The sequence below is a fragment of the Alexandromys fortis genome, unplaced genomic scaffold, assembly GCF_014885135.2.
Source record: "Alexandromys fortis isolate MF-2015 unplaced genomic scaffold, M_Fortis_MF-2015_v1.1 scaffold_118, whole genome shotgun sequence".
Lineage (NCBI taxonomy): Eukaryota > Metazoa > Chordata > Mammalia > Rodentia > Cricetidae > Alexandromys > Alexandromys fortis.
The window spans coordinates 1,968,539-1,982,761 of record NW_026068010.1 but is presented as its reverse complement, the minus strand read 5'-3'; the positions used below and the strand labels follow the sequence as shown (position 1 = coordinate 1,982,761).

Sequence of the window (14,223 nt, the reverse complement as noted above, 5' to 3'; positions counted from 1 at the left end):
GCAAAATTTATAACATTATATCTGTAACTAAAAGCCATTATTTGCTATACAAATCAAAACACCCTCATAAACAAAAAATCAGAGGATGTTATACAGGTGTGTGTGTGTGTGTGTGTGTATTATAGTATGATTTACACACACACAAATGTACGTATGCACACACACATACACGCACATGCAGAGGTTATTTCTCCAAGGACTGTGATGAACAAAACAACATTATATCAAATCCAACACAATTTAAAACAATGCAATCAAAATACAAAGCAAACACTGGAGGCTTCTGGGAGTTTGGCATGGCATCCTTACACACACAGAACAATTTTAATAAGGACAACATGCTTCAGTAATGTTAAAAACACAGTGGATACCTAAACAAGGAAGGTGGTTGGTTTTTAAATTATTGTTTAAATTTTTAAAAACAGTTTATGTGTGTGGGTGTTTTGCCTGTATGTCTATTACCTGTGTGCAGAGTTTCAGAGGCCAGAAGAGGGCAACAGATCCCCTGAATCTAAAGCTGCAGAAGGTTGTGAGCTGCTGTGTGGGTGCTGAGAACTGAGCCTGGGTCCTCTGGAAGGGCTGTGAGTGCTCTAAAGCACTGGGCCATCTCTCCAGACACCACAGGTGTTTATTCCTATGAGCAAACTCCTGCATGGCACTGCACTTCTGTGCAAGCTGAGCAGAGCAATGCATCGTGCTCTGCAATAACTTCCACGTCAGCAGGTGACAGGACTGCCTCTCCAGCGGCGGTATACCAACAGCGGAAATGGAGTTATGTGGTATCATCAAGAGAGCTGAGGTTTTCTTCAATGGAAAGATGTCAGACACTGCCACTCATTTAATGGACAATATTGTTTACATGGAGAGCACAGTGTCCATGTCCTCCAGGTATTACTTTCAAACAGACAGGAAATACACATGTCTTTCCTCACAGTTTCTGAACAGATTCATGAAAGAAGAAGTCTAGAACCTTCTGAGAACCTCCATCATGGTAAGAAGTCACAGAACCAGAGACCTTGGATCTACAAAGCCACCAGGAATTTACCGTCCTGGTGGCCACTGGCTGTGCACAGGGATCATGTAACTTGTCGGGAGGTGACAGGACAGGACCTGGCCACCAGATCACCTTAGCCTCTATTCTGTCTTCCTTGCTGTCTCTCTGGAGTCTTTTTAAAAAATATTTATTTATTTATTATGTATACAATATTCTGTCTGTATGTATGCCTGCAGACCAGAAGAGGGCACCAGACCTCATTGCAGATGGCTGTGAGCCACCATGTGGTTGCTGGGAACTGAACTCAGGACCTTTGGAAGAGCAGGCAATGCTCTTGAGTGGTCTACCAGGAGTTTCTTGTGGCATGCTATATGCTCTGGAGGAGGGGACATCAACAAACCCTTGCCGTGTGCATGCTCTGCTCCTTCAGGTAGGTCGTTCCTTGACTTAACATCCATTAACCCCTCTGCACCCAGAGAATTTCCATGCTCATCACATAAACACCCCACGCTGCTCTCCAGGGATTGGTTGCTCACAGAGAATCTCAGCTCATGGACAGACCTACAAATGGTTGGGGCAGCTGAACTCGGCTTCCTTCAGACACTCGGCCAAGGAAATATAATGTCAATTTATGGTGTAGGGCCTCAGCAAGGAAAACACTTCCATCCTGCAGCTCAAGCTATCGTGACACAGATTTTCTGGCTTCAATAAATCCCAAGGGTCATCTAGGGCCTCTCACCCTGGTGCGCATCCTTAGAGTGTCACTTCAGCACCTGGCCCGGCCCTAACTCAGGTGGGGATGGTGGCGGGTTGGCTCACGGGTCCTTCCTCAATCTGCTCCTCTGACTGTGGTTGTCTGGATGGTATCTAAATTATAAGCACCTCCCATCCCGGCCATCTACGAGAGCCAACAGGAGCTTCCGAAAGACCCATGTGGCTAAGTGCACGCAAACGGCACTAGCCAAGCTGTGAAGGGTGCCCAGGAGATCTGTAAAGGACTCCCCAAAGACAGTGTGAGGGCCATGGAGAGGTAAGCAGACCCCAGCGGGCAAGCACATCTTTGCTACTTCTTGTGCACTTTTCAGGGCCACTGCTAGACACCTACTAACAATCACCTGCACGCCCCGACGGCTGCCCCCGACCGCCTGCCTAATTGGCCGCTTCCCCCAAGGAATCCACTGTGCCGGGGTCTATCCAGGCTCATTTGCCTTCATTAGCCAGCCTTCCCGGTGGCAGCAGAGTCTCCCGCACCATCAGCACCACTGGAAACACGCCTCGTGATTGACAGCACCCGGGATGTGTTACCATTATTCATTTTCCAATCCAAGGAGGCAGAAGCAAAGGGTGTTGGCAGCTCATGACTGCAGCTGTCTGGCCTGTCAACTCCCTGTCACACACAGGTTGTTCTGAAACGCAGCGCCGGGAAGAGGCTCCGAGTCTCGGCTTTCTGTCGCAGTGGCCGTGGGGCAGCTGCTTTTCCACCGGGGATCCATTCCAGGACACGGTGGCACTGATGTCCGCACAGTGGCACAGGGCTTGTGTAGAATGCCCACAGATCCTTCCAATCCACACATCACCTCCAGATTAGTTACACTACCCAGGGCTACAGATGAGCATTAAAAATACTGTTTTAAGGTGATGGTTAAGACATGATGATATGAGGGTTAGTGCCGGGTCTTACTGCAATTTGCTATGCCATGTTCATTTGCCATCCCTGGGAGGCCTGCTCTTTTCTGAAGGGAACGAGAGAAGAAGTGAACCTTAAGGAGAAGAGAAGTGAGTCAGGAAATGGAAGCAGTGCAGGGAGTAGACACTGTGGTCAGGAAGCAATGTATAGGAGAAGAATTTTAAAAAAGAGCTAGAGACATGATGATAAGAAAAATCAGTATATGTTTGATGCAAACACATTTTTTCCCAACTATTTTTTGATATAGGGTTGACTGGATCTTCAGATACAAAGCCTGTACATAGATACAGAGGGATGACCTCTGCTCTTGGATAAGGGTAGAGGAGGTTAGGGGATCAAAGGCCTCGCCTCAGCTTTGGGCTAGCCTATGGTAAGTGTACATGAATATATATTTCTCATGCAGGAATGTGACTGAAGACCTCCACGTGCCTGCTGCCCTGTTTAGGGGTGACGCTAGACACCAAAGGGAGAAGGTGGAGAAGGTGCTGGCACGTGAACAAGACGATGGCAGTTAAAGAGCTGAGGCAGGCCATACTCCCCCAGGACTCTGAGATGTAGGCGGCCCCCTGTTAGCACACACCTGGAGTAAGAGGACCAACCTCTGTCCTTGGTCAGAAAAAGGCAGAGCACAACCATCCAAAGTCTCTACAGGGCTGAGCAACAGAGACCCAAATGCTGTGGTTATAGCATCTGCCTTGCTGCTAGACATGTCCACACATTGTAACCTCGCATTATGCACTGAGCAATACACGAGGAAAGGATGGCGGAGTAGCTCATCTTTTGAACAGAACGTCCACAGGCGGAGATGAAAGCTCTGAGGCCAGAGAAAGTAACGTGGCCGAAAAGAGAATGCTCTCCTGTGGGAAGGACATGAAGACAAGTAGGTCGCTCAGGAGGTTTTGGAAGCAGTCACCCTACTTAGGATTCCCGTGACCCTAAATTTAGAAGAATCGTGGTACATACACAGGACAGAGATTAGAGGGTTCCCACCTAAAAAGCATGTTCCAACATCTTAGCTATTCTGTGGGGGTTCTGGGTCCTCATTAGATCTTTGTGGGCAGAGCCAGGCATTTATATCAAAACTACCATGCACCGGAGCTTTCTTTATATATGGAGGGTAAAAGAATGCATAGTAAATATATCTAATTTCTTTTTATTGGTCTGTTTGTTTTCCCATGTGTTCCTGCTGTCTTTACAGGTCTTGAATTGCCCAACAAGTAGGTATCCATGGAGAACCCCACACAGCCCTCCCACAGCAGAGATGGTGGGGCTACAGAGGCAGAACTATGGAAAAGCATCTCACAGTTATGGCTCAATGTTCTCCAAGGTGAGCCAACATTCCATACTCATATCATCCACCCACACGGGAAAAGCCTAGGAAGAACCTCCGAATGCCTGCTTGATCTGGTTGAGATGCTCTGTTATGGCTCCACAACCAGGGACAGAATAAACACACAGCCCCTTGTCCTACTTTGCTTTCTGTGGCTGTGATAAACTACGACCAAAAGCAACTGGAGAAGAAGACGGCTTATGTGACTTACACGTCCTGATCGCAGTCAACCGCTAAAGGAAGTCAGGGCAGGAACTCAAGTAGGAACAGAGGCGGGAACCACAGGAGAACACTGTTTACTGGTTGGTTCTCCATGACTTGCTCAGTTTCATTTATACAACCCAGGACCACTCTGCCCTGGGATGACCCCACCCATAGTGCCCTGGGCCCTCCCACATCAATCATAATCAAGAAAATGCCTCACAGATTTGCCTATAGGCCAATATTACGAAGGTATTTTTTCAATTGAGATTTTTCTCTTCCCACATTTTACGTCATCCGTGTTTTAGATGTCCTTTATTATATGTCTTCCGTGTTTTAGAATCATTGAGAGGGGATGCTGAGTTGTATAAGGGCCAGTATCCTGCTTCACCAATGAAGGATCTGAGAATTAAGCTGGCGAAATGGGTGAAGTGCTTGTTGGGTGAGTTTAAGGGCCTGAGTTGAGATCTCGGCCTCACAGAAAGCAGTGAGGCTTTGCTCATGGGCTCAGGGGTTCAAATATGTGCATGCAGGAGCATGCAGTAACGGTCAGCTATTTACTTCCGGGTGACCGGGAAACAGGAACCAAAGGCTACGGACAGAATAGCCCTTCTAAAAGCACATCCCCAATGACCTAACTCTTTCCTACTGGGTACCACCTCCCATAGTGCTGGGAGCTGGTGACCAAGCTTTAAATACAAAGTCCCCAAGGAACATTTAACCAACCCACAGAAACATTTAAGTTCACTGAAGTAAAATGACTACCAAAATATTATCCCTGGTTACAGAGATGTCATGTGTGCGGGTGTGTCATGTTTCTCTCTTTAACTGCTGGTTCCATAGCTCAAGGTATCTTTTCTCCATGAAGTATACTGAATGATAAAAATATGACAATAAAAACTATTTTTATCATCTGAAAATGCCTTTGACAGAGGACACGATGATGAGGTGATTTCTGATACATTTCCCCAGACTGCCCAGGACAGGAGAATAACCGTTACTTGCAAGGTACAGAAACCAGTTTCCCAAAGAAGCGATGCTAAGTCATAGGCAGAAAAATCATGTTCTTCTGTGTAAATGAGTAGAGAGAAATAGATAGAAAAAGAATGTGTGGGAACCTCTGAGAAAATTGTCAGCAAGACTCAAGGAAAATGACTCTGTCTTTTCCTTAGAAAGAATACTTCAGATTGTATAACTACAGGTTCCGAGGAAGAAGACACTCAAATCTATCAGTGATGTTTGTTTGACTTCTGCATTTTTACAGAAAATGAGAGGCACATTGTGGATTTCATTCTCAGTCTTCTTTTCTTCTCCCACCCAAACCGAACTGAGATAACTCAGATGAAGAGCAGAACACTGAAAATCAGATCCCAGCAAACGGGAAGCTGTGTGAAACCCTTCACACACTATGAAATCGAACATCCACCCCCTGTCCCTGCAGACACTGAGAAGCCACAGAAATAAAGTCAGCTTCAACTCTCAGTTCTATTTTGAGCTGAGGGTTTAAATACCACCAGCTTAGACTAAGGTCACATTTTATAAATATATTTAAAAGGGAATCTAAATGAAAATATTTCCTTACATGCTATAAAATGTTAAAGGCCTACTGGGCAGTGGTGGCACATGCTTTTAATCCCAGTACTTGGGAGGCAGAGGCAGGCAGATCTTTGTGAGTTTGAGGCCAACTTGGTCTACAGAGCTAGTTCTAGAACAGCCAGGGTGGTTACACAGAGAAACCTTGTCACAAACAAAACAAAACAAAACAACAAAGAAAACAGTTAAAGACTTGGCAACTGACTTCCCTTGTCTTTGTTTCTTTAAATGCCAACATGATACTCAACTTACAGCCCCAAAGTAAGAAAATCAATCCCATGAAAATCCACTTCAAGCCTCATAAGTGATACGTCTTAATTTTTATTAAAAATTTTTCTTTTATGTGTGTGTTTTATCTATATGTATATATGTGCAACACGTGCATTCCTGGTGACAGTGGAGGCAGGTGAGGGTGTTGGGTCCCCTGGAACTTGAGTTACAGATAGTTGAGAGCCACCTTGCTGTGCTGAGAATCAAGCTGAGTCTTCTTGAAGGGCAACAAGTGCTTTAACCACTGAGCAATCTCTCCAGCCTGAGTTTTAGTTTAACACTCAAAGTTATTGATCATTATGTGTCAAGGTGATTATAAAACGTTTGAACTAGAATGAGAGCCACATCTCTGACTTGAAAGTTTCTACAAGCATGACTGGAAACAATGAAGACCACTCCCTTGTCCCCTATTGGACACTGTTAATCCAATATAGCCATTTTCCTATCTGAGCTTTTGAATCCTTGACATTGACATGGCCCACAGATGGAAACTGCTCAAGAAAAAAATAATTATCCTGTGCAAAGCCTTATTCTAAACACTCTGTATCTAAATGGGATATTACATTAGTCCTACTGACAGTTTTAAACCTAGCTCAATTATTATTAACACTGTTTCACTATGAAGACACAGGAGTGATGTGGGATGCTCCTCTGTATACTGTGAATATGTTTTATTATCATTGGTTAATAAAGAAGCTGCTTTGGCCTATGTCAGGGCAGAATATAGCTAGGTGGGAAGTCCAAGAAGAGAGATAGGGAGAAAGAAGGTGGAGTGGAGGAGACTCCAGAAGCCACTGGAGGAGTAAGATGCCAGAGTATTACTGGTAAGCCATGGGGCACGTGGTGATATGCAGATTAGAAGTGGTTTAATTTATATGTAGCCAGTAAGAAGCCTGAGCCATTGACCAAACAATTATAATTAATATGAAAGCTTGAATGATTACTTTATAAGAGGCTGTGGGGGACCAACAGGCAGAAGAGAAACCAGGTCATTGGGACCAGGTGAAACACAGAAAATCTCGAACTACACAGAAGTACAAAAATTTGCCGAAAGTCATAGGTCTGGTAAATGCAGAGATGGTATACAAATCTCACTGTCTCTAGGGTTCTCCTCCCCTTACCACTATGCTGCAACACTCTTAAAAAACAGAACAAGTTTTATTGGCACAGGGCAGTCAGGCTTTGGAGCTCTAATTCACGGCACAGTGTGGACAGCAAACCATTCCATGTCATGTACTTGAAATGTGCTAAGAGGTCAGATCTACAACAGAACTAATACAGCATACACAGCAACTACAAAGCAATAGAGGTTAATTAGCTTGATGCAGTAATCACTTCATAATATGGTGATAGGCTGAAATCTCACGTTGTATGTTTCAGCTGGTTAGTTTTTGTCAACTGGACACAAGCCTGAGTCACTTGGGAGGAGGAACTCTCAACTGAGGAATTGTCTCCATCATACTGGCCTGGGGGCATATTTGTGGTTATTTTCTTAATTAATGGTTGATGTGGAAGAGCTCAGTCCACTGGGCATGGCCAATCCTGAGCATGTGGTCCTGGACAGTATAAAAAGCAGGCTGAGCAAGCCATGGGGAGCAAGCCAGTGAGCAGCACCCCTCCATGGCTTCTGCATCAGCTCCTGCCTCCTGGTTCCTGCTTTGAATTCTTAGGCTGTCTTCCCTCCTTGTTTGGCTGTGACCTGTAATATGTAATAAACTGTCTCCTCCCCAGGCTGCTTTTGTTCATGGGGTTTCAACACAGCAACAACAAGCAAACCAGGAAAGAAAAAAGTTGAAACTTTTTTTTTAACATTATAACTCAACAAAATTAGAAGAAAAGGTTAAAGGTTTCTATGATCTTTCTGGGAAACATTAAATATAAAGATATGAAATAAAGCAAATTGAACTCAATGGTATCTTTGCAGACTTTTTGTCTCTTATTACTTGGGGCAATTTTCTGTTGTCTTATTGGTCTTTTGTTTGTTATGATTTACAATTTTGTGGGGTTTGGAGGGTGTCCATTTATTGTGTTTTTCTTTTTATTATTCTGGCTTGTTTATTCACTTTCTGTTCGCCTGTTTTCTGAAGAGAGAATGAGCATGGATTCCAGTGAATGGGGAGGATTGAGGGAGAGTCGAGGAAGACGAAGCTGGGATCAGAATATATTGCATGACAAAAAAAGGTTTTTCAATTAAAAAAAAAGAGTAGCAGATTAATGGTTGCCTAGAGCTGAAGGCTGGATGGGAACTGGGGAGAGCATTAGGGATTGTAGGTTTCTTTGGGGAGGGATAATGGAAATGCTGTAAGGTTGGTGGTAGTGATGTTTGCACTACCCTATAAATATACCGGGGGAGAAACCATTGAATTGTATACTCTATAGAAGAGAATTATATGGTGTGTGAATTATATCTCAATAAGGATGTTATTTTAAGAAGGAAAGGGGAAAAAGAACTAAAAACAAGTCATAGGGATGGTAGGATTTTAACCTCCTTTATGGAAAATCCAAAACACACACCAATGGAAAGTAAGTCACACAGTAACCCCACAGCCCATCCTCTAGTTTTAATGGCTTTAAAAAAAATTGCCAATCATGTTTTTAATCCATCTTCCACCACTCCCAGATATTTTGCTTTTGTTTTTGTAGTATTTTACACTACAGCAGAATGTTGCCATTATTGAAAACATTGGATACGGAGTAATAGCTATGAAAAAGGGACAGGGTAGCATGGCACTCGCCTGGAAGGGTCCCACAGGAGGCCAGGTCTGCTCCACAGCAGCCCTCTGTCCCTCCTTCTCCCTGTGTCAGAGGCTATGCAGCCCTCAGTCACAGCTCAGATTCACCATCATCCTCTCTCTCCAGTCCCCAAGAGGGAAAGGACCCCTGGGGCCCCCATCAGAGTCACCTAAATGGAAATACCTGGGGGTGGGGGTGGGGACTCTGGAACTGTAGATGTGAAAGGTCAAAAAGCTAAATGGGCCAGCCAAGAAAAAGACGGCTGTTCTATAATAAAACTATAGAGAAAAGCTTCAGTTTATGGTTTATATTAACAACTGTAAACAGGCAACTTTAAAACCAAACCAACCAGAAAGAAAGAAAGAAAGAAAGAAAGAAAGAAAGAAAGAAAGAAAGAACCACCATGAGTTCAAACTGTACTCCCATCTCGGGATGGAGTTGATCAGTGCCCAGATCTGTGGAATGAAAACAGACATCAATGAGGTCTAATCTCAGATGAGAAATAGCTTCTCGGAAACCTGACCTCTCAGGTCACTGGCGGCTCCTTTTTCCATGAATAAAAAATGACTCCCTCTTTGCCAGTGGAACATGAGATGGGCTGATGGCTGTTCTGTAGGAGTTATTAATAACACTTCTTGTCAATTCCAATCTTACTTAAAATGCGAGGCAGATACAGATAATCAAATGAGCTACGTATGTAAATGCATTTTTATAGTATTCACGAGCGTAATGCTGAGTTAACATTGCAAAATCTTTCATATTAACCCTCATTTTCATTGATTAACCTTCCGAAGAGACTGGTGATTTCCTACCCCCCAGAACCCAGATCCTAGGCAGTAATTAAAAGGATACACGCTCATCATAAGAAGTAAAACTCAATCATTTCATGAGTTTTATCTCATTTTTCTAAGTCAAGGTGTCTATGATTGGAAACCCTGACACTTGCTCATGAATGACCTCAACGATAGTCTCAGGAAGATTCTTTTAAGATATATTTATTTTAGTGTGTGTGTACGTGCACACACGTGCATGTACACGCGCACCACATGCATGACTGACCACAGAGACCATAAGAAGGCATCAGAATGCTTAGATCTTGAATGACAGGTGGCTGTAAGCAGCCCAGTGTGGATTCTAGGAACTGAACCTGGGTCTACTGCAAGGGCACTAACTCCCCATATTTGAGAAACAGGATCATGTCCAATAGGAGGTTATTTTTCCTTGGTAGATGATTAAAACACAGTAACACAATGACTGATTAAAGTAGTGGATCCAAGCTCTTAACTAACCAAACCAAACAGTACATGTGGTCCTTAGGCATCTTCCGCCCTGCCATCAGCCCCCAGCAGGGCACAGTCTCCTCCCCTCAACCCCTTTACCCCACTCACGGGTGACTGGCCGACTCTGCTCCGGCTGCACACTGTCCAGGGATTGGGTGCTGGGCACCGCAGAGACACTGGAACTCCTCACGAAGCCAAAGGCCGCCAGCTTGGCTGCTGGGAGACGTGAGTACCCAGGAGGACGAAGCCCAGATTTTGGTAGACTGGATTTTGCAGCATTTGAATTGGAGGCTTTCTTGAGATCTGTCAAAATGAATCAAAAAGACAACTTTTCAGTGGATAGCAAGATGTAGAATGCTGCAGAGTCTGTCGTCCGCCATGAGAAGACTAAACTTGCAGGCTCCAAATCTGCACACTAGCAAACCAATCTTTAATAGAAAGGCCCCTTACCAGGGTGTATGCTTCAGGGGACTCAAGCAGCCACTACCCGGGAATGTTCACAGTCTCACTTGTAGAGGAACTGAGGACCTATAAGTGCCCACACTCTAAGCCCAGGAAAGGCTAAAGGGATTGGAGATGCAGAACAGAAAGAGACTTGCAAAACTGCAAGTTACCTTAAATTTGTGAGAACAAGATATACCTTAAGATTTAACACACCGTGGGCTTTAAAAACAGGTGATTAGCCTCACAGAAATGGGTTCCAAGAATTGTCCAGACTGCTAACCCTCTTGCTTTGGGGTAAGGTTAGCCAGACTGCAATCCCCAAAGACTGACTGGGCAAACTCCAAGCCCTTGCTCTACCTTGAGAACACTAGTATCTCCTTGTAAAGAACAATGTTGTGACTCATGTCCAGCACCCACTGCATAGTCTGGTAGGTGCCTACAGCGGTGTTGTGATTTCTTTATGTTAACTCAAACTTCAAATTAGTTCCTAGGTGTGTACCCAGCCGGGAGTACAAAGATGACAGTGTCATGCTACGAAGCAGGGTCTCTGCACCTGCATGGCCCTTTCAGGAATGGATATACGTAAAGGAACAGAAACAGAGTGGACGCTGGATAAAAGATGTCTGGCATTATGCTGGCAGAGGGAGACAGCAGGGAACGCCCCTCTTCTGGGCACTTGGTGATTAGTTCTCAACAGAAACAGCCACAGACACCAGTTCAAAAAGGCCCCAGTGCTTTGGACATGCATGACTCTCCGAGAAGTATACGCTTAGAGACCTCAGAGCAAGTGTCGTTGGACTATGGCCTGAAGCCTGGCAAGCAGAAGGCAAGGCTACAGAGAAGAAACTTCGAAACACAGCTGTGTAGTGTGCGGCATGCTGGGAACCTGGTTCAAACCAGAGAGTTGTCACGTTGCCTTTCCCTCCAGCCAGAATGTGTTCACTCCACCATGGAGTGGAGATTACCTTGGCTTGGCAGCCATGAAGGAAGGGTCCTGAGGGTCTCATGTGTAATTCTAGCCGTTACACTGGCCCCAACACAGAGCTGCCAGTGATCTCAGGAAAAGCTGAGGTGGCCAGGAAGTAGAAGGCTAGCCAGAAAGGGCAGCGTCCAATCAGGATGGGCTGGGGTGGGACTTCACGGTGATACAACTCACATGGTGCTCCGCTAAGTGATTTCTCCCTTGCCCTCTGTAAGCCCAATAAACTCATTGGTTCGCCAAGCTGAGCTCTGGGGGGTAATCCTGGCTTTGGTGTCCTATCGGAGGTGAAGAGACATTCGTTCTCATCTCTTTGGTACTTTTGGAGGGCAGTGGGTCTTTTTGTTTTAGAAATGGGGGTGGCCGTGCATGTGAAAAATGCCCCAGAGTGATTCAAAGTGATTCAAAGTTACAGAAAAAAATGCTCCCTGTCCCCGCCCCCAGTCATTGCTCACTCAGCAAGGCTGTGGCATTTACGTGGCCTTTACAAAAACAACAACACAACAACCCAAGCAATCTTTGCCAGTGAAGTCCTCTTGCCAGCTCCCCGCTGTACAGAGTCCCAGGTTCTGGTTCAGTCCCACTTCTCCTTCAGCTGTAGAAGGCAGATGAAGATCAAGAGCCCGGCCATCGTGCAGAAGGCACCGGCATAGTAGGGACAGGCCGAGGGGCTGAAGCATTCCTTCTGGGTGTGCTCAAGTGGCCTCGCTGACAGCTAGGCCGAGGCGGATTGTTGTGTGTGGCCTAGGTGGCCACAATCTTCTTTAAACTGGAATGCGCCCCACACACCAGGGCCCTGAGCTGGAGACTGTACTTGCTACCTTTCCTCCTCCAGAAGGTCCTCGCAAAGGGGTCACTGTGTAGGAACTCTAGCTGAACGCCGTCACCATCAAAGGGGACCCCCCCTTGCCACTGGAGAGCTGTTCAATCACCGTGCCGTACTCCACAAGGTCAGTGGCAGTGTAGACACAGGGTGGGGTTGTCATGCCCACCTGGTGATGAGACATAGGGCCACTCAGAGGATGCCCTCCTCCTTGAACACCCAGTGGTAGAGGGCCACGGCGAGCTCACAGGTGTCTGACTGAGAATTCCTCTGGGCGCCGGATGTGATCTCTGGCACTGTTGAGCTGAAGAAAGCATCATTGAAGAAATCCGAGGAACCATGGAAGGTGACACAGGCGCTGTTCTTGGCTCAGAGCTCTGCGACCAGGAGAGTGTTCTTCCCACTGCATGGTGGTACTGAGTAATGGGCTCTTCTGGGAAGGATGTAGAGGTTGAAGAGCCTGCTAGGATGTCCTAAACCAAGAAATTGTCACTGTTCCAGCTCCTTGGAAGAAAATGGGGTTGAGATATAATTTTCCATCAATGGTTGGGGCCTTCATCAGGTTCTCAGTATCAATCACATATGCTGGCCAAGGTCCGAGACATCATAAGTGTGACGATCAATGACAGCTGCTTTCTCGTCATCAAATTCAATCCTACACTCACTGCCCAGTTCCTGAAGAGGGTCAAGGATATCAGAGCTGGCAGCCACACAAACACTGCCACCACCATCAATGGAGGCACCGATGTTGCCTCCAAAGTCATCCACTAAGCAGAGAAGATGATGAGACGGTCGTAGGGGAACTCCCAGGGCCTAATGAGGAACAAGCTGGAGACATCTGCAGTCCTGAAAGTGAGCTCAAAGCCCCTGTCCTTCAAGCTGAGGAAGAACACTGAGTGTGTGTCCCACACAGTGAGTTTGTACAGCGGCACGAAGGTGCGGGGGGGCCACTGGTGCAGATGCAGCTGAGCACAGCCAGCATCAGCCCACAGAGGTGCCAGCGGTGAGGCGGGGATCCATCTTCATCTTCCAGCCAGAGAGGCCAGCACCTGGACACCTCAGTCACATGTCACTAGGAGCAGGTATGATGACAGAGAATCTTCAGGAGAATACGCAGACGCAAGCTCCAAGAAGCAAGTCAAATGCTGGGAATGGCTGCACAGGTAAAGGACCAGCATTCGCAACGGGAATCCTGAGGAAACGCCCAGAGGTGTGATCCCCATCAAAGATCTTAACATGAGACCTGAACCCCTGAAACTGCTAGCGAAGGTATAGGGAGGGGGCTTAATGATACGGGCAGAGTCACAGACCTTCTCCATGGGACTCTGGTTGCTCAGAAAATGTCAACAATCAACAAACGTGATTTCGTGACATTGAAAAGCTTCTGCACTGCAAACAATTAATCAAGCAAAGGGAGAGCCTACAGGATGTAGAAATGTGCAGCTTTGCTAGCTACACATTGGAAAAGAAGATTAATATCTAGAATACAGAATATACAAAGAACTCAAAATATCGCACACAGACACAACCCAATCCATAAATGCTAATGAAATGAACAGTTCTTCAAAGATGAGATGAGTGTCTTCATTGATCCCCACCCCTCAGGGTCAAGGAGCTATGTAGAAGAGGAAGAGAAAGATGGTAGGAGGCACAGAGGATGGAGAACACCAAGAATAGCGTCTTCCAGACACAACAGGACTGACATACATATGAACTCGCAGAGACTGAGGTAGCCTGCCCAGGGCCTGCACGGGTCCCAGGGCTGGGAAGGGAAGTGGATATAAGCCCCCATCCCAACCAAGAATCTATCTCCAGTTGACGACTCCTTACAAAGGAACAGTTAGTTTTCTCCAATAGAGCCTCTCCAGGTATATAAACCACACTTAAGG

The 14,223-nt window shown here is 45.9% G+C and overlaps 1 protein-coding gene and 1 pseudogene across 2 annotated transcripts in view; both read right to left on the bottom strand.

The window, feature by feature from the left end:
• Mtus2 (microtubule associated scaffold protein 2) overlaps window positions 1-14,223 on the bottom strand; it is a 368,119-nt gene that overhangs the window by 205,903 nt on the left and 147,993 nt on the right. For both annotated transcript variants that reach the window (XM_050161972.1, XM_050161973.1), the window contains exon 4: window positions 10,197-10,391. In XM_050161972.1, the coding sequence (XP_050017929.1) occupies window positions 10,197-10,391 (195 nt within the window). The remainder of the gene's footprint in view (window positions 1-10,196; window positions 10,392-14,223) is intronic.
• LOC126513473 (dolichyl-diphosphooligosaccharide--protein glycosyltransferase 48 kDa subunit-like) lies at window positions 12,086-13,360 on the bottom strand (annotated as a pseudogene).